Below are 20628 nucleotides of genomic sequence, written 5' to 3'. Positions count from 1 at the left end.
ATTCTAGGTGTGGCCTCACCAGTCCTAAGTAATATATAAGGAAGGCTGACAAAATACTATTCCTATCTTGGTCTTACTATGTGCTCCACAAATAATTTCAGAAAGAGAAGACCATGGCAACAGGAAAAATCATAATAGGATTGTCACTATGTGAGTCAATATTTATTTTGATTGTAATTTGAGAGCTCTGCTCAGTTATGCACTTCAACTGACGGATGCAAAAAACATCACTTAATCAACTCCTCAATCAAGAATAAGTTGGTGCCTCAGTAGTGATTTTTTTTTTTTTTTTTCTGATACAGCAGTGAACACTTACCTGCCTTCTCTGATTAATTCCTCTGCCGACTTGATCTGCTTATTGAGTTTCTTTACTTGCTTATAAAGAGAGAAGCATTGCTTATGGTCTTGGTCCAGTTTCAGACACTCCCGGACTTCACTTTTCACAGGGAGGTAGGGAGCGAAAAAAACCAAACAGAAAGACATCACCACACAATTATGAGATTTCACTTAGAGACATAATGCAGCATCTGTCATCTGTCCACAACAGTTGACTTCTTTACATAACCTCTCCCTTCCTCCAAAAATTAAAGTGAGACAAAGAAGTCTTTTGGAACATACAGAGATATTTGTTTGATTTTAATTATTTTGTATTGCCAAATATGCAAAGATTGAGAAGTGTTGCAGTAAAAACTGACTGAACAGCAGTGGGAAAACATAACTTGGGAAAGAAACTGTATTCAGCAGTCATCAGATACAACTGTTTGCAATTTTCCTATATATTTAACTCAACTGTATTACAGCATACCTATACATAATTGTATTTTGTATTGCCTGAAACAGGCAAAGCTTAGCTAAGACCAACACCTCCTTTGACAGAGTATCAGCCAAGTCTGAGCCTGACCTTTCACTGTGAAGACTGTTAAATCAGACTCTGATTAGTAGCCAAGTGTCTTTAAAAAAACATCCAGTACACAATCATATGAAGGAATAAAGTTTTGTACCAAATGGAGTAATCATAGTATAACCAAGGTGTTATTTTCAGAAAGAGATCACAAAACCCGCTATTTTTTTCCTTTCCTAAGCACAGACAAAAAACCTCCTATTATTAGAAAAATCACTAAGCTTCAGAGATGAAATATTCTCTGGAAAGGGAATCCCTAATGCAAACCAAATACTTACCTGGCATTTAGTTTGCCCAGCTATAAAATGAATTTTTGCAGTTCTAACCATATGCAGTTTCTACCCATCAGCCTTTGTCCTACCCTGCCAAGAAAAGTAACTCAGGCTTTTTCAATTCTCTTCACCTCTTACAAAACAGATTCTGTGGCAGAAACCATAATGGAAGGAGTCTGAAGGTGCAGGTAGCACATCTGAGATGATGAGTTGCACCAAAACCACTTGTGTGCAAAAAGAAGGATTATACCATCTCTCCAGCAGAGATCAGAGTATGAAGTTAACAGCCCAGACTGGACAAGGGCAGCTATCTGCAGGACTGACCAGAGATGTATGGGAATAACACTTAACGGCATATGAATAAAAGACAACGATGTTAATCAAAAAATCATCCAAAATACTGGACACTGTCTGCAAGAATGAAAGATTGACAGCTCTGGATCCCCAGCTCCTCATAGTTGGATGCTCCTGTACTTTTTACCTGTTCTTAAACTTTTAACTGTTTTGACTCTTGAAAATAAAAATCCAGCCCTAAGACTTAATGCATACATTTTTTGTTTGCATTGTAAAAGCTTCACAAGGATAAAAAAAGGCTCCACCAAAGCAAATTTAGAGCAGCACATTCTTTTATGATGGATGTCTGCAATTCTGACGGACCTGCTCTATGGGTTCTATTTAAGTAAACGAGATACCAGGAACCATAGATGGCCAGGCTGCCAAGAATGGTGCCTTCACTGCCAGTTCCTAGCTTCTAGACAGGAGCTTCCTTTACCAGATCCGGAGCAGAGTTGCTACTCTTCCAAATACCAGACAACACAAATATTTCAGTTTATCATGACCTGTATTATCATATTTTCTGTCTCAGTTATGATTACAGCAAACAGTAAAATTACCTGAGTGATAATTCATGGTCCCCCAGCTGATAATATATTCTGCTGATTTTATAGAAGGCTTCAGTGTTATCATTCTTTAATTTTGCAGCAGCTTTCAAGTCACTAATGGCTTTGCTTGGTTCCCCTTCCTTTATATAACACTCAGCTCGAAGTTCCCGTAGCTCTGCATCCCAAACACAAACCTTGAGAAATCAAAATTAAAGCTTGGTTTTGGTCCATAACACTTCACTTCTTTTCCTCCCCAACAAAAGAAAAATCCCATATAGTTTCACTTTGCCAACTGCAATAGCATAAGGTTCAAGCTGCATGCAGAGCACATTAAATTAGTATCTCTGCTTCCTGGTGGATGCTGCGATGCACCTGCCCAAAGAGAAAACAAAGGGCTGAAAAATCTATAAGTGATTCAAAGAGCTCACGCAGTGAGATGAATTAAATCTACTGGCACTGCTTAAACTGGAACAGTCTGTTGAGCCTCCAGGGAAGGATATCAGAATCATAAGTTATTACATCCTCCCAAAAGAACAGGCATAATGAACAGCAAGGACCAAGCTGTCAGTTGTCCTCCACAAAGAAGCCTGAGGGTACGATTCAGCCATGCAAAATTTGACCCTAGTGTCTGGATTTTAAATATCTATACAAAAGTAACAATGTCAGAGCATGGCAAGAACACTTATTTAGAAAGGAACTGCCCACCATCATTAGTATTAGAGAATATACCCTGGGTCTTGCCATTTACTTGTAAATCACCATTTTAGAGAATGAACCTTTTCTGCTTTTCCACATTCCCTCCCCACAAACACACTTCGGCAGTTTCTTCCCCAAAAGCCAGAATGTTGTAAACTCCAAGTCAACACTGTTAATTTGTACAGTAAAAGTCATCGCAGTTAACTGATACACAGGTTGCTAAGGAACCAGATCAAAGTCCAGATAGCTGTGCTATGTCATTTTAAACTCTGATATTTTTTCATCTTTTCTTACTTCATTTTCTCAAGTTAAGAAAGTACCTACTTTAGAGTGAAGATCTAATGCTTATCAAGTCTCTTATTAAGTACATACAAAACACCTGTATACAGGCAACAAAATCTAGATTAAAAAAACCCTGTGTCTCCTGTATCTGGCAAAATTTCATTGATTTGAGAACAACTTTTTTCCCAGATTCCCCAAAAACACTGACCTGTGGAAAAAGGGAAAGTAAAGGCAAGAAAGTTAAAGACACAACTTCAGCCAAACTACAATCTATTATTTTCACTTCCTTGCAGCTAGTGCTCAGCATTCTCCACTCTCCAACTTCATTATAGACTGATGGTGCTCAGCAAAACTGAGCCAATTACACCAAGTGTTTTCACATCACTGAAGAAGTTATTAAGCAAAAATACACAGATGTCAGACAGGAGCTCTTACTTCCCTTTCACAGTACCATTTTACTTAACACTTACTGCCAAGATTTCATCAAGGAAATCAATAGCAACTTTGTAATCCTCTTTCTGGTAGGCAGATAATGCTTGTGAATGCAGGCGCTGCAGCTCATCAGATTTTGTCAGTTGAGTCTGGGCTTCTTTCTCCTCATTATTGCTGGGATTGGATTTGAGCTGCAAATATTAACAAGAAGAGAGACTGAAATGCTTGTTTAAGGATCTCTTTTTGTCCCATTAATAATCATATCATGGACAACTGACTAAAACTGCAAACAAAGCGAAATTAGTTTTAAAAAGCTGGAAACGTTTCCAGCTCCAAACTTCAGACAAATAACTTTTCACTTCCATACGAGTTGTCAGAAGTCAGAGAAATCTAATTCCTCCCCCAGTCATGCTTGATCATTTACCATTGGACACATCATGCACACCAGTCATTGTTCCTCTGTCACCCCTTGGAAGTCATGGACCTCTCAATTGTAGCCTCGGTTAATTCCTCTCTGCAGAAGGTTATTAAACACTGGATTCCCCAGCATCAGTAGAAAGTAAATGCACTTGGCATAATCACATCTCACTTTAAGCACAATAGTTATTTATAAATTCATGACTGAAACAATGCAGTATCTCACAGTATTACTGTAAAGCTGTTTTTCTTGGATTTTCCCCAAAAAGTGTCACTACAGCAGCAAGTTAAGATGGGGGAAAGGCTCAATTGGGAATTTATGTACTTTGTATGTCCTTTTAAACATGTCTAAAGTTTTGTCTATGAAGACTTTCATTTTTGAAACCCCTCTCTAAACTTACTGAGTCCTCAAAGTCATCCAGTGCCTTTTCTTTCCTCCTTTATCTCAAAGAGACCCCTTCCATTTTTCTCATCAGTCAGTTCTTTAAACACTCATATTTTGTGCTCAAGTCTCTAATCCAACTCAACAACATCAGCCCTCAGTACTCCTTTAACAGAATTTCCCCTGGTTCCAACACTTAATTATATGAAAGGAAAAAGCCTAAATTCAACATCAAAAACATGCACAGGTCCCACTCCTGTCTTAGATTCTTTATTTAAGGTATTTTTTAACCTTATGCAGTTGTTTCATTTTACTCTTGCAAAAATTAAGTTATACTTAGATCTGAAAATTCTCCTTTATGTCCTACACTGACTTTCCACAAGACAAGTGTGATCAAAGTGTTTTCTTCTTTGTAGGCTAACTCCTGTATTTCTCAAAAAGCTTTTTCTTCTGGTTAGAACAGAAACTCTGCCTATAAATCCCTGGTGCTGTGCATCTTTTTTCTCCCCCAAATCCGGAGTTTGCAGTAGAGGCAAATTTCTGTACCTGTAATTTTAAAAGTTCCAAGACTACAAAACTCTCAAGTTCTGAACTCTATAGTTCCAGTCAACTAGTTTAACTTTCTCCCTCAATTTCCCATCATTTTTCTCACTTAAAAATTAAGAGCTTTTGCTATGGACAAGTTTTATGCTTTCATTTAAACTTGTCTCACATTAACACCGCACTCCTTAGACATACTGTATGTTTCCTGTAATACATTTGGAGCAAAATGACAGTAAAACATGAAAAGCAGTACTACAATCATACAGGCAAGTCCAATAGTACTAAAGACCATTTGAGTGACACATTCTACATAATTTTAGGTAGTACAAACTATTCATTTAATAAACAAAGGGACACTTTTCAAGCTGTCAACCAAACTAATGCCATCAGGTGTTTTGTGTGCTACAGTATGATTAAAATATACACTGAGAAGTTCTTAATAAATAATAAGTGCATTGCCATAAGGCTTTAATCATTAATGTTAACTAAATGCTCAGTCATCTCCCAGAAGAAAGCCGGAAATGTGATGCAGAAGTCTAATAATTTCATTTTGGCTTCTCCATTTTTTAATTTTTGCCTTGTGATCAGAGGACTGTCACATCAGAACGAATCACATGTTAATTATTCTTCATTTCCTGTGGAGTAGTAAGCTTAGGGGTGACAAATCTGAACAACTCATCTAGTGTCCTAGATTTCTAAGACAGGAGCAAAGTACTAAGAAATCTTACAGCTGAATTCAGTACAGGTCAAAGGCAAACCTCCATCAATGGCCTTAAAGCACAAAATGAGAAGCTGTACTCTCTCAGGTCTGCTCAACAAGCACACTGCTAGTGGTGACATCTGTTCTCAGCACAGTATTCTTTGCTGTCTCCAAATTAGAGCACTGCATTAGTTGCAGTTTAAGCTGCAGCAACAAGAGCTAGCTACCTGTTACAGCAGCTTTAATTCACCACTAACCTCTCTCCCCTGCAAAACCTGAACCTAATTCCTTTACAGGAAAAAAAAAGACTAGGATACAGGAATAGCTTTGTTACTGCAAATAATTATATGTCACAGATTTACTGCCATAGGTGCTGCTTTATTTTATAGCCTGGTCTCAGTACGGGGGAGAAACATATCCTTGGAGTAAGGAAAAGCCCACCCCAAGTGCGCAAGGTTAAACGGAAAAAAATAATCATCCCCACTTAATTTATCAAGTCAAGCTTTAAAAGAACTTGCATGTCTGTCTGTCTTTCTGTCTGTCTGTCTATCTATCTATGTACCTACCTATCTACCTATCTCTCCCCCCACCATTACTCTCAGTGAGGAAGCTGGCTTCTTCCAGAACTTTATCTCAAGGACTTGCCTTAAAACTTCACAGCATTGCTTTGCTGTGAAGGAAAGCAGAAAAAGCTATCAGCATTTCACTTAATGAAAGCCAGCATTATTTTTTTTTTACATCTAGAAACAGCTTATATAATTTCTATTCAAATTAGGCAGCCTTGGAATGGCTGCCTTGCATTTGCAGTCAAACATCAGGTATTTACAAGTTGTCTGATGGAAAAGCACTTTAACAAGCTGAACAATTCATGTTGGTTTTCAAGAAGCAACATAATCCCCATCACTCCTCCAAACCTGCTGTACTACATTGTGTTTCACAAGTCCAGCAACATGACCTTTCTAACCACACAGAGAAGTTACACCAGCCACAAATAAGGCTACATGAAAAATACAGTGCAGCACTACTTCACAAAAATAGTGTTAAGAAGAGGCCATTAATACAGCCAAACTGTTACAACAGCAGAGACAAAAAACTGAAGCAAGCCCAATGTTAAACTCCACAGGATCTATCTGCATTTTGTGTTGGATGCTGCTATTCTGAAGACACCATGTACCAGTCTGAATTAATTAGTATCTTTCAATGTGTTGCACCTACATGTTTCTTAAAATTATACTTTCTGGATCGGCAATATGCTTTTTATTTGACAAAGCTTTACAATATTATCTGTTCCCATGCTAAAAAAAAAAAAATAAAAGGTTATCCCCAAACACAGCACTTACAGGAGACAAAACTGGAGATCATGAACATGGAGCAAGCACATCCTGTCTCTTAAGTTTAGTAAGAACTTTTCACTTTGTGATTTTTTTTCTGAAGTATAGGAAAAAGTTACAAAATACAGCTAAACTAATTCAATAGCTTTTGGCAACCTGCCCTACTTTCCAGCTACATAGTCCTACACCTTCTTATTTAACAGCCCATTAACAATACAGGAAAAAGTTGGGCATTTAGTACAGAAATCCTAATGAAGAACAGTTACAGCTACACAACAACTCAACATCCATACTCTCAAAGAGTATAGATTAAAGACACACAGGTAATTCACCTGTAGTATATGAGTATCTTATATATTATAAGATATAATATTATAAACAGACACCATTAATGTGAAAAACTCTTACACTCTGTTGTTTAAATAACAAAATATTGTTAAAAAACCCAAAATGTTGTAGATACATAATAAGGATGTTTTTCTCTGCTTTGCTTACAGCGGTCCACTGGCAGTACCACAGACATATCTACACATGCTAAAGCTATTTTCTTATTTTTCACACTGGTAAATACACAACTAAAAGAAACGTATTAGGCTTGTGAAAAACAATCTTGTGCTTCTGATCTGGTTAAGAGAGCTTCAATACCCAATCCTAGCTTGCCTATTAACTCAGATCAACTTACAGAGCCCTAAGACAGTCTGCTCCACCTGCATCCTAAATGGTATTATTACACATATAAGCCAGCCATGGAAAACTACTGCCCAGTGTATTCTGCAATAGCCAAGGGCTTATCTAGATTAGAAAACAAGAATTTGCAGATGTACAGTGCTCAGTCAGTTGATCTTGGCTGACATCTAGTGGGGCTGGGAGCAGCACCTTCAGTTTTCAGTGTTTATGCTTTCAAGAGAGACAGAATTGCGTATTTACAGTTTTATTGCAACCAACTGCAACTGTGAACATTAGTCAGTCTAAAAAAGAAAAAAAAAAAAGACACTTTGGTCCTTTCCACACCTTTCAATAGACTGGGCAGAAGTTCTGGTCTATTTTTATGCCCTCTACAGAATTCAGCAACTTAAAACGCTTCTCATTTTCTCTAGGACACAGGGCACACATTTTCTCTCAGGGTCACAGTCAGTATTACAAGGCATACAAAGAGCTGCCAAGACTTGCATCACTTTTGTCACCTTTTTAGAATGCCTTCCACCAACCAAAGTATACCAATATTCCTTTTAATTTTACTAAAAATCACATACTTGGAGATAAAATAAGTATTCTAGGGCTGTAATGGGCTGAGGCCTTAGACATCAATGTTCCTTTACCCACAGCTCTGTTCTGTTGACTTCTGCTATTCAGAAACTACTAACCAAAGTGGAAGGAACTTCGTATTAAAGCATACAACACCCAAAGGTTGAGCAAAAAAATAAATACTATTCACATACTGTGAAAAATTACATTAATAAGTCACCTAAGGACTTAATCCTTGCTCCATCCTGAGCACTCTGAACACGAGAATTAGCCCCCCCCCCATTGATGCATGTTGTTTCTGACAGTCAGTCAAATAGTTTCAGTCTTCAGTCAAGTTTTAAACCTCAAGTAGAACAGAGTTTCTCTTTGGAAGGTGAATTATTTAGGACCATATTGGAGCTGGTTTGGAAACAAGGCAAGCTACTTGACAGTTGATTGGAAAAGCATTTCCATGTGCAGTATTAAGCAATACTCCAAGAAACAGTAACTGCAAAGAGATGCATACACAAACTCAGAATTAACACTGACATCACGTAATTGCTATTGCAGCAACTATGCCCTCAGTTAATCAGAGCTGAACAACACTTTTCTACATTTGCAAACAACAGGGCTACACTGCAATCAGACTAGTTCGTAAACTAAACATTGGTCTCAGTAACAATTTGTGAGTGTGGTGGGAGGGTATTCCAATCTACCCTCTAGGATACGGTCCCGCAGCAGCCGTTCCTCTGTGAGAGGCGAACGCCACGTGTGACCCTCGGTCTCATTCATAAACCTCTCCACACTGGGGGGGGGACGTCGCGGAAACATCCTGACAGCCGGTAGCCCCCGATACCGGCCCGCGACACCACACACACATGCTCCAGAGCATCAGAGCTGAAATGAGACCTTGGCTCGCAGAACTCAACCTCAAAACAAGTGATGTAGATCAACTTGGGTTTCAAACTTACCACATTTTTGAAGTCATCTTCTGCTTCATCAAATTTTCCTTGCTTGAGCAGTAAATGTCCCCTCTGTAATCTTGCCTGAAAATGAAACAAGAATTTATTTTGATTTACAAATCAGAATTCAAAGTATGAAAATAGGCTTCAGTTTCCTTTAGCAACAAAAAACTACAGTTAACAAGCTGAAACAGAGATCACTGCCGGCGGCGAGGGAAGCGAGCAGTCCAGAATCAATGTGATTGATAAAGCAAGCTTTGATTTATTGAATACACAGTGTTACTTTTATACCCTTTTCCAAACCTACTTGCAGTGATTTCACTGGACGGTAACTACTTGCAGTGATTTCACTGGACGGTAACTACTTGCAGTGATTTCACTGGACGGTAACTCCTTGCAGTGATTTCACTGGATGGTAACTACTTGCAGTGATTTCACTGGACGGTAACTACTTGCAGTGATTTCACTGGACGGTAACTACTTGCAGTGATTTCACTGGACGGTAACTACTTGCAGTGATTTCACTGGACGGTAACCCACACATCTGACTTCCAGGGTTCTTCCTTGTTTTCTGTTATTCTACTTCTCTACCTCGTCCTTGAGTTAGTTTAAGCTAGCAGAGAGATTGTTTATACTTGTGTTAGGCTAAAAAAGAGATTGCTTGTACAGCTGCTATTTGTGTTAACCTCTCAAGGCCTCTCAAGGAGATAGCAAGGACCCATGGACTTGCTGCTCAAGCCATTCTTCAACAGATCACAGCACCCATTCTTTGTCTTCTCAGTTTGACAATGTTCTTATAAGGCCTCTTTGATACTAAAGGTTCACTCTGCACCAGAACTGAGGGACAAAAAGCAGCCACAGTTTTTAAGAGCAGCTGCAATTCACAGAACTCATTTGAAGAGTTGCATAAAACAAAGTGATTTTTTTTCTTACATCACTTTTCTTATTGTAACTGCTTAACTTCTTATTATAACTGCTTAATTTAAGAAATTTGCAGAACTAATAACCCCCACATTTAACTCTTTCACTAAATTTTCAGAATAAGAGAAGCTATGTAAAAAGTTAATGTCTTAGAGTACTTTTATTCATAAGAATATTTTCATATAGCAATGAATTTAATGTTTGCTTCTCCACTGTAAGCTATGCAGGACATGTTACTGCCTGTGGAAAAGGGAGATGAGCATCAGATGGAGAGGACTCCAGCATCAGTCCTCAGCTAGCGAGGCAGTCTCCACATATGGTAAGCAGAAGTGCGCAAGAGGCAAGTAAATCAGAACCTACAACCAATTCCATAGAAAGTCAGTGAGATCAGGACAGTTCCTGTGGAGAAGAGATGCCTCAAATCAAATGCTGATTGAGACAGAAGAAAAGTTGAGACAGGCATCCACGTGCTCTCTTCCTCCCCTCACACAGGGCATAGCTGTGGTGACTGAGAACAATCACAAGTGAGAGAAAGGAAGTGTTTAGCACACACCCCTGCAGAATATGAACTTAATAAAAAAAAATACTAGTTTTTAGAATAACTGGCTAGACTGTACTCAGCATAGTCACAAATTCAACCACATACACCACTACTATTATTTTACCGTATTTAAAGCCTTCTGAGTGATAACGTATTTTCTATTTCTCTTCAGTAAAATCTGAAAAAAACAACCTTCTTCAAAGCAGGTATTTTTTACACTTGAAAAATTTTCAATTCCAGTAATACTTACTGATGTGAAGTCCTGCTTTAATTCAACCACTTTACTTAAATCACGAATCGCTGCTTTAGACTTGCCCATGGCTAAGTACACTGTTGCTCTTCTGTAGTAAGCAATGTAGTTATCAGAGTCTCCATCTGCAAGTGAACAAACAGTAATCTGAATACTCTCTTAAAGCAACTGAAACTTTGGGTATAGTGTAACTGTGCTGACTAAAAATATATTACCCGAGCTTAAAGACACTGGAAAATCTGTTATTTATCAATAAAACATCATATTTGTAAGATTATCCAAACAGTATTTCCTATGCAGCTTGATTATTTAACAATAAAGATTAAAGAAACACAGTAAAAGCCAAATCAAGAGTACTGAAGCTGAAAAATGTACATAGTTTTCAGTTTGGTACAGGAAAACTGCCCCTACAAGAATATTTGTATCTGAGGAAAAAAATTAGTCTTCTTTCCTCTCACCTCATTTGAGGTTAAAGTTGAAGTTTAAAATAAATGGAACAAATAAGATTGCCAAAAATCTTATGGTCAAGTAACTGAGCTTCATAGCTGGTCATTTCCATTACCAAAACACTAGTTCAGTTCTCACTGGAAAAGGTATTTCCACTCTTCCTCTACAGGGTCTCTGTGGAAATGCTAACATCCAGCACTGGAATTTAATAACCCTTCATGCTTGTATGCCAGTATTATGGACATCGAGTAAATTCAAACGTTACTACCTTTAAAAAAAGGAAGTACTAAGTTGTACTGCATACAAATAAATAAATAGACAGAAATCAATAGCAGAAATTATGGAACTTTATTAATACACAAAGGATTAAAAATAGGAAAGAGATAACCCAGAAAGCACATGCACATTCCAGCACCAGATGATGGATGATCTTTCTGACAGTCACAACATGGTTTTGTCTCAGTTCCCCATTAACAGTAACAAAACAGCAATTGACATTTACTGAGAAGGAATAAGCCATCAGCTTGACAGAAGTGAAGAAGATAAGGTCCTGCACCTGGGTTGGCGCAACCCCAGGCACAAATACAGGCTGGGGTAGAATGGCTAGAGAGCAGCCCTGAGGAGAAGGTCTTGGGGGTGGCAGTAGATTAGAAGCCCGACAGGAGACACCAGTGTGCGCTGGAGCCCAGAAAGCAACTGCATCCTGGGCTGCATCAAAAGAAGTGTGGCCAGCAGGGCCAGGGAGGTGATTTTGTCCCTCTGCTCTGCTCTGGTGAGACTACACTTGGAGTACTGTGTACAGTTCTGGTGCCCTCAGCACAGGAAAGACATGGAGCTGTTGGAGAGGGTCCAGAGAAGGGCCACCAATATGATCAAAGGGCTGGAGCAGCTCTGCTATGAAGACAAGCTGAGTGAGTTGGGGCTGTTCAGTCTAGAGAAGAGAAGGCTCCAGGGAGACTTTATAGCAGCCTTCCAGTGCCTGAAGGGGCTACAGGAAATCTGGGGAGGGGCTTTTCACCAGAGAGGGCAGTGATAGGACAAGGGGTAATGGTTTTAAACTGAAAGAGGGGAGATTTAGGTTAGACATCAGGGAGAAATTCTGCGCCATGGGGATAGTGAGGTGCTGGAATAGGTTGCATAGAGAGGTTATGGCAGCCTCATCCCTGGAGGTGTTCAAGGCCAGGTTGGACGAGGCTTTGTGCAGCCTGGTGTAGTGGGAGGTGTCCCTGGCCATAGCAGGGAGGTTGGAACCTGATGATCTTTAAGGTCCCTTCTAACCTTCTATGATTCTAACATTCTATGATTCTATAAGAGTTGAAAATTTAACTGAAGAGAGAAAATGGATAGTAGCCTTCTTTTATTTTAGACACAAAAAATATGCAGGCTGAAGCAAGAGAAAAAGATCTATTTACCTCACAGTCTACAAAGATGCGGTACAGGCAAAAAAGCATTAAAGAAATTTCTTCTCCCCTCCTCTAGGAACACAATAGGCAAACCGTGCTTAAAATCTTTCAAAAAGGCAAAATACAAGGAAGAAAGAGAAGTCTGACCAAAGTTTAGGCAATCAGGCTCAAACCAACATCCAACTAAGAATCCCACCGAGGTCTCACAGAGGTGGTCACACCCTATTTCTACAAGCTGCTTGAGCACTGCTGGCAAAGCAGAGGGTCTCACTCCATGCAGGCACCTCATTGCTCATCCCACTTCATACTGCTGCTGTCTTTGCTGCACCAGCAGTATTCACAAGGCCACAGACTGAACTGGACTTTTCACCAAATCCAAATAAGAGCTTGTGAATTAATAATAAAGGAATAAACCACCCTGTACCACTAATTCCACTCAGATGCCACAGGAATGCTTTGGCAGCAACTGACAAGGCAAAAGGATTAACAGCCAGCCTCTTGGTGGAATAAGGAGCTTCCATAGCACAAAAACGAGCAAGTTCCCCCCCTTTATATATGGGAAGATGATATTGGAGAACTCATCGAAAGCATTAATAGCTCAGAATCAGCAGGTATTTCACTTACATATCACTATTAGACCAAGGCATAAATCGAAAATTCTCAATAGTACGACCCATTACTGTACAACACATTGCTATTTTCCTTCTCATGGAGAGAATGACGCATTTTTACCCATTGTAAATAAATCCAACAATGAAAAAACCACAACAAACCAACTCATGCAACTGAGAAATTGTAGTGATGATGGACACAGTTCTTTACTGGTGCTGTCTGTCTCGACACTTCAATTCAAAGATTTTAATCAGCAAAGTTGCTTTAAAATGCATATAAGCAAACATTTAACTCCTCAGTTTGTTGAAATTGTAAAATACCAAAACAAGAACTCCCTAGCTTAAGAGTGGGCCAGTTAACTCTTCACTACCAGTTTAGTATCTCAAAAGAGAGAGACTATTTCAAATGTTGATTTTTTTACAGCAATGGAGAAATGAAGCATGAATAAACTCAACCTTTCAAAGGCACAATTCAAAAAGCTTCATAAAGATAAAACCTGATGAGATTAGATACTGGGAATACCTCATCAAATGATACCACAGTCAATTATAATTGCTTCCATCCAGCCATCTTACAGAACAGCAGTGACTCTGTACTCATGTATCATGCAATTAATTTAACAAAGCCAAAGTATAAATATTCTACTACATGTCTTTTGGCTTCCATCCAAAATGCTACATAAAGATGCCCCAACTTCTATGACTCATGGAATGCAATTCAAGTAGGATACTTCATGAAGCAAACAGTAGGAAAAAAACCTCACCCAAAGGTATTTCAGTGCAAGAGTCACTTTCTTGGGATACATACCTATAGCTGCATGAAAGTGAGACAAAGCATCTGCTAGCTGTCCAGCAGCCAATAACTTCTTTCCCATTTCAAGCTGCTTTTCTACTTCTGCATTTATTCCACACTCAGCTCCTTAAAGAAAAAACAGAAGATCAATGACAGCTTTGAGTGATTGATTACACCAAATGCATATGGTGATAATACTATATATATACAATATATATAACAAACAGTTACTGATACAGAGACACAAGTCACATCTTCACATACTAAGATAACCTACAGCTACATGCTAAAAAACATGTAGCATATCTTCCCTGCCCTTAAATGGATGTCAAAGTAAATACATAAACACTGTAAAGCACTGCATTGAGACAGCAAACTTATTTCTACTCCTGTCTACCCATTCCATAACTTACTTTCACAGATTAAGCTTCATACATCAACTACAAAAATCTGACAAAATACATTTCTGTGTGAACTTTCAATTTTAAAATAATCTGGGAAAACACTCATAATTTGCACATAGCAAATATAAAAAGTCTGTAAGTTAAATTTCATGATCCGACTGATAACTTAGGACTCAAGTGAGTACTGTTAGTTACTGCAGAGATTGGCTTATCATCTACTGCACTCTTGACTCATCATTATAATTTTCAAGGCAAACTTTCCAGAGTGTTTTTTTATATCAACAATTTAAATTCTCACTCCCTTTTCATTTAACCAGTAGTCTGAAAATCATATTAAATTGGTAGGCTTTCACCATTCCAGTTTTAATTTAAAGCCAATAAAATGCCGCTGCTCAACCAACAGGGAAAGACCATTGTTGAGAATAAATGAACAGCTAAGCGCAAATCCATGCTGTATATACATCAACTCAGCCACAGAGGTTTTTCATTTGTACTGCTTCCAGCATTCTTCAAATCAAGACAGAATTTCACTACAACTTAGCAGTTTATGACTATTAAAACTTTCACACTAGAAACATTTTTATTTTACTAAAAGCATACCCTATGCATAAATTTAGACAACATAATATATTAAAATCCTGACTAAATACATTACATTAAAAAAGTATGAAATACAACTACTAGGCATCAATTCAATTCACTCAGGTTTCGTATCAAGCTAATTCAGGCAGGAACTTTAATTAGCACCACTGAGGTTAAGTCTGAATAAAAATGTTACACTACACAGACTGAAGGAAAGTTTATCAAACTTCTCCACTGAAAAGTGCTTAAACAACCAAGTACTTCTAATGAAAGAAAAATAATTCCTCATCACCAAGGCATCAATATTTTAGAACTAGCAGCTCTCATTTGCCTTCTCTGCTCAGTAATACTGCTCATAATTCTTTTAATTCCACATTATAAGAAAATTAATGAGCTGTCTATACTAAAATGAAAAAAATGCCCTCTGTAACCACTGGGGAAAAAAACCCAAACAACTCTGCTAAAAGATTGATTATGTTTCAGCAAACTGGATTCAAGGGCTTCAATTTAGTTGTTTGCTTTAGAATAAAGATAGTAAACAAACTCTTTTTTTAATTAATGGAAATAAACTCCAGCTTTCCCATCAGTAAGTTTTGTCTAAATTGGTGATGTTAAAATACTACTTACTTATAATGTTGTCAGTTTAATAATCTTATTAAATGATGCATTTAAAAATCCATTCTAGGTATGTATAGCTCTGATGAAAATATAAATAGCTCCATTGACAGTGGAGAAGTATAACTTCACAGTAATTTTTTCACACATAGTATTCTACTTCAAGATATCTTTTATGTGAATCCCCAGTTTTCAGGAAAATTTACATTCTTCTTTGCCATCTTGCTTCTTCTCTAGCTTAAATCTAACTTTGATCACTGATTAGTCCCATGTCCTCTAAAATGATAGGGCAATCATTGTAGAGAAAAAAACAAAACAAACAACAACAACAACAGGAAAAAACGCACCACAAACTTCTCTGGCTTTGGAAGTATGCCAGCAACAAACTAGATCTCAAACCATAAACAGTCTGAAATATTTAACATGAAATAAACAAGCAGAAAATTCTTAAACCTCATAGTTCCCATCTTTCCCCACATATGAATATCTGAAATCTTTCAAAACTTGTCAGTTTGGAGTGGTGTCCTAGAAGTGGGCTGTAAATTACTCTTGCTTGAACCTTCCATCCACCTAAACATGGCATTCAGTTTTCACAGACTCAATCATCTCAACAATGTGAAGGAGCGTCCCTGTTTCACATTTAGTCACATCAGGACATTTTCAGGAATAGATTTTTGTCACAATTAAGATGTACCTGTACTACTCCTTGTGTTTCATCTACATTATGTTCAGTACAGTTTTGCAGTTACATAATACTTGAAACAGGAGTGATATTTTTTCCTTGAGAACACTGAAGATAATAAGTAAAGAAGAAACGTGACCAATAATAGTAAACAGGTAAGTTAAGAAAAGCAGAAGCAACACATATAGGTAATTAACACAAACTGTAAAGGACAGTAGGTTCCCTGCAGAACTAGACTAATTATAATAGGCATATACAAAAACATGGCTATGTAAATTGCTGAACATCATAAGTTGATGTGGGACTCTACAGTGAGAGCCTATCTAGTCAGTATAACCATGATGAAAAGTGACATTAACCATAACTACTCAGAAACACTGTACACTGACCTGATAGCTGGGCTATTTGCTCTTACAAATATATTGTCTGTTAATTTTTTTGGCTGTAGGCAAACCATTTATTCAAATAAACCACCTCACAGTAGACATCTCAAAACTGTTAACAAAAGCACAGGGGTCTAAGGACTCAATCTCTGTTTAACCTGTTTGGGTGCCTATTCACTCTTAGGTCGGGGAATGAACATAAGGACTAAAGTTCAACCAGAGGGAAAAAACCAACCCCACAGAGCTCTTTCCAACAGTCTCTAGTGAGCTGGATACCAAGGGTCCAGAACTACATCTGAAGAAGATTTGTATGCTCCAGCAAGAAATTAAATTTATGCAAGAGATATGCAAGCATACTATTAATGTTTAAAACTTTGAAGTATTTTAATTTGCAAATTAGTTCTAAAGCCTCCCTGATTGTTCTCTATTCACCAGTTACCTCAGATGACCACATACAAGAGCCTCAGCTGCCAAATCAAGGCAGATATTCTAAATACAGTCAAAATCTATAGTCCTGGCACTAATGCAAGAGTGAGAGAGTTTAAAACAAACTAACTCAACCAAAAAACACCAAACCAAAACCAGCAAAACCAAATTCCAAACCTGCTCCCAGATAGGAATTGGTACCAGTCCTGATAGCTCAAAGGAAGTAAATCAGAAAGCACAACAAAGACAAGCAGGTGCAGCTAACCAGTTTTTCCAGTTAAAAAAAAAAACACTTCAAGTAAATTATAACTTCCTGGTAGGATTCTTGTTTTATTAAGAATAACTGGTCCTATTGTGTGGGTACCTAAGTATACAAACTTCAAGTATAGCCTCATATAATCAGTCATATCCACAGTGTAAAAAGCATAAGAAAGTCTTCCAAATTGAAAACGATTTCAAGATTTTACAATTGCCTACACACTCCACTTTTCCCCCTGCAGCATTTCCACCACTTTTAAAAAAAAAAATAAATCCTGTCCCCAGGCTGGGTAAAGGGACTATGAAATTAAATAGAGTTAGTTTTGACTGTGCACCAGAAACAGAGTTGTTTCAAAGAAAAACATGTATGTCACTAAAAAAAGTTTAGATCATTGTAATTAACATATGAGAAGGCTTATGATTGTCTAGTCATGCAAATAGAAGATCCTGCTTTTAGAGAATTTTTTTATTACAATGGCCCTGTATTTAGCATAGTAAGTCTTAAGGTTCATGTTACACAGGTTTGGGCTTTGCTTTTACGTGTGTTTGCAGGTGTGTTTTTCAACTGTACAAAGTAAGAAGAGGACAAGCAACCACAGTTTCAGGAGCAATATGCAAAGGCTCACAAGAAGCCTCAGAGCATCCAGTTGAGCCATTTGTAACTCTCATCCATCAAGTTTTTACTTCCTCTGCTTGCTAAGTGGATAAATATAGCTAAGACTGTCAAACCAAAGAGCCACACCTTCCCACTGCCCCCCAAGTATCCCTTACTGTTCCGGTCAAGAAAAAAATCCTCCCAAACTCAGGACAGAAACATATGGTGCGGAGGACTGGGGTGAAACACTTAAGGCTAGTGGTGTGACAAGCACAAATTAAGCTCTGTGTACTCAAAGCCCCTTTCTTCTTCTCCTTACTACATTTCCTTTCTTTTATGACTAGGAAGGAGAAGGGGAAGAGGAAAAATACTTCTCTATCCTCAGTTGCCTCTTTTTGTTGTGATTAGTGTGGACAAACAGCCATGAAGGATGAATCTTCCCATGAGGTGACCTGTGTCCAATGGGAGCTTATTCAGCACAAGTTGGGGTATTTGGAAAGCAGTAATTCAGGAAACGGAACAGTAAGGGCTGAACTGCAACCTGACACAACACCAAGTATTCAAAAACCTTTTTACTGAACTTATTTACCAGCCAGGTATAAATAAGCATTCACAGACAGCAGCTGTAAGATGCACAGTTAGCTCAGGCTGATTGTTGCACTTATTCATGAATCAGATGGCACAACACAGACTTCTATCAACAAGGCAGCAAGATGTAAATTTAAATGTGAAAATGAACACCTTTGAGTTAAAAGACCAGCAATACGGGGGAGCAGGGGGGAAAATCCAGATACTTAAATAATGTAAAACCCCTAAATTACCTAAAATCACACTCTGGAAAAGTAAGTTCAGTAAGTGAGATCCAGAATCATAACTTTTAATTCTATTACTGTACTACATATCTTTATTAACTGAAGTTAAGAAAATAAACCCTACATTAGGAAATGTGGGTTTGGCATGTCTACATAGTCATATACTTGAAATAGACCTGCAACTCCAAATAAAGAATCCTCAGCAGGAACATTACTGTCACAATCCTAGGGGGAAAATATATATATATATATATATATATATATACTTCGACCAGAATTATTGTTTTATCCTTTAATACTAGCAGAATTTAGATCCAATAAAGCAATACAACACTACAGTATACCGACCTATACTACAGAGCATCTTTACCACAGTACGTTCCTGCTACCACTTGGCCAGCTGAAATACTCACTAGTTTAGGACATCGACTGAATTTCTTATGTCAAGTGCAAGTCAGTCTTAAGTCTATGGAGTTACTCTAACTATTGACAGCTTCAGTTCCACTTCAATCTGCCAGTTAAAGAACATTGCTCAGGTGAAATTCTGCCTATGTGCACAATTGTATAAACAAGTTACACATTTAACAGAAGCCTGTGAATATAAGTTGGACCACACAGGTGTTGCTGACAGTGTAATCTGAAAGCAAACAGGGCAAAAAGCCTCCAAACTCGGAAACTGCGCAGAAATAATATATATAAGTCTGAAATTCAAGGCCGGCTCGGAAGGGGCCACTGCTGTCACACAGCTGCACTCGAGGTCACCATACTCAAGACCTCGCAGTAGCTGGCACCCCTGTCAGCAGGCCAAGGAAAACGAAGCACACATCAAGCTACTTTGAACGGCACCGCCAGGAACCCAGATAAAACCGAACAGGTTACAAGCTGTGACGGTGCCCTCATTACACACCCTCCTCAAGAGCCCTGATGAGCTGGCACTCTACCTCCTTCTTCCTCACACCCTCTCCAGAAACATTTCTCCCCCAGGACGTCCCGCGGGGGCTTCCCCGCCGCCGTGGCGGTGGCGGCCGCTGGGCCTCCCCTCGGCCCGGCCAGGCCAGCCCCGGGCTGGCTGAGGCCCACTCAGGCCGCAGCCCCTTCGGGTCCGCTCCGCTCTCCCCCGACACCTCGGCCCGGCTATACCGGCTGCCCCACAGCCCCGGCGGGCACCCCAACACCGGCAGCACCCGGAAGGAGGAAGAACGAGCAGCCACCCCGCCAGCTGGCCACCTCGGCGGGCCGGGCAGCAGCACCGCCTCAGGCCTGCCCGCCCCGGGCCGCGGAAGGAAGCAGCGCAACCCCCCCGCCGCGGCCGGGCCGCCAGCTCGCAGCCCCCGCTCACCACCGGGCAGGCACCCCCTCCCCAGCCCCGGCCGCTCACCCTGGTACTGCAGGTCGAGGAGCACCAGCAGGAAGGGCAGCGCGGGGCCCAGCCGGCCGGCGGAGGCGCCGGGAGACACCATGGCGGCCGCTGCCGCCCCCACCCGCACCCGCCGCGCCTCTGCCGGCGCGCGGGGCCCCGCCCCTCCTCCCCACCTCCCCCCGCTCCGGGACGTGGGCGCCTCTGATTGGCCGCCCGGCGCGCGTGCCCGCCCCGCGCGCTGGCCGAGCCGGGAGGGCGGCGGGAGGCCCCGCCCCACCCCCGGCCTGTGGGCAGAGGGGAGGGGCGGCGGTGGCGGCTCTGCGCATGCGCGGCGCGGCGGCGGGGCGGGGCCGCCCCTGAGCCGTGCGCCGGAGGCAGGGCGGTGGCGCTGCCGCGCATGCGCAGGAGGCGCCGCCCCCAGCCGGGGCGGGGGGTTGGTGCGGGTTGGTGTTAGCGGGCGTTGTTGTTATTATTGATTGAACTAAGGACGGGTTTTGGGGCGGAATCAGCCACGTGGGTTTT

At 40.0% G+C, this 20628-nt stretch overlaps 1 protein-coding gene across 1 annotated transcript in view; it reads right to left on the bottom strand.

The window, feature by feature from the left end:
• The window catches only part of DNAJC3 (DnaJ heat shock protein family (Hsp40) member C3), a 33198-nt gene extending 12941 nt beyond the window's left edge, over nt 1-20257 (bottom strand). The window contains exons 1-7 of the mRNA XM_051609032.1: nt 20125-20257; nt 14005-14115; nt 10736-10860; nt 9033-9107; nt 3503-3655; nt 2067-2248; nt 317-436 (exon numbers count right to left, since the gene is read on the bottom strand). Coding sequence (XP_051464992.1) covers nt 317-436; nt 2067-2248; nt 3503-3655; nt 9033-9107; nt 10736-10860; nt 14005-14115; nt 20125-20206 — 848 coding nt within the window. The 5' untranslated portion in view covers nt 20207-20257. The remainder of the gene's footprint in view (nt 1-316; nt 437-2066; nt 2249-3502; nt 3656-9032; nt 9108-10735; nt 10861-14004; nt 14116-20124) is intronic.
• Nucleotides 20258-20628: the final 371 nt, after the last annotated feature.

This window comes from Apus apus, chromosome 1 (assembly GCF_020740795.1).
Source record: "Apus apus isolate bApuApu2 chromosome 1, bApuApu2.pri.cur, whole genome shotgun sequence".
NCBI lineage: Eukaryota > Metazoa > Chordata > Aves > Apodiformes > Apodidae > Apus > Apus apus.
The sequence above is the reverse complement of the archived record's forward strand: the minus strand, read 5'-3'. Positions and strand labels throughout refer to the sequence as shown.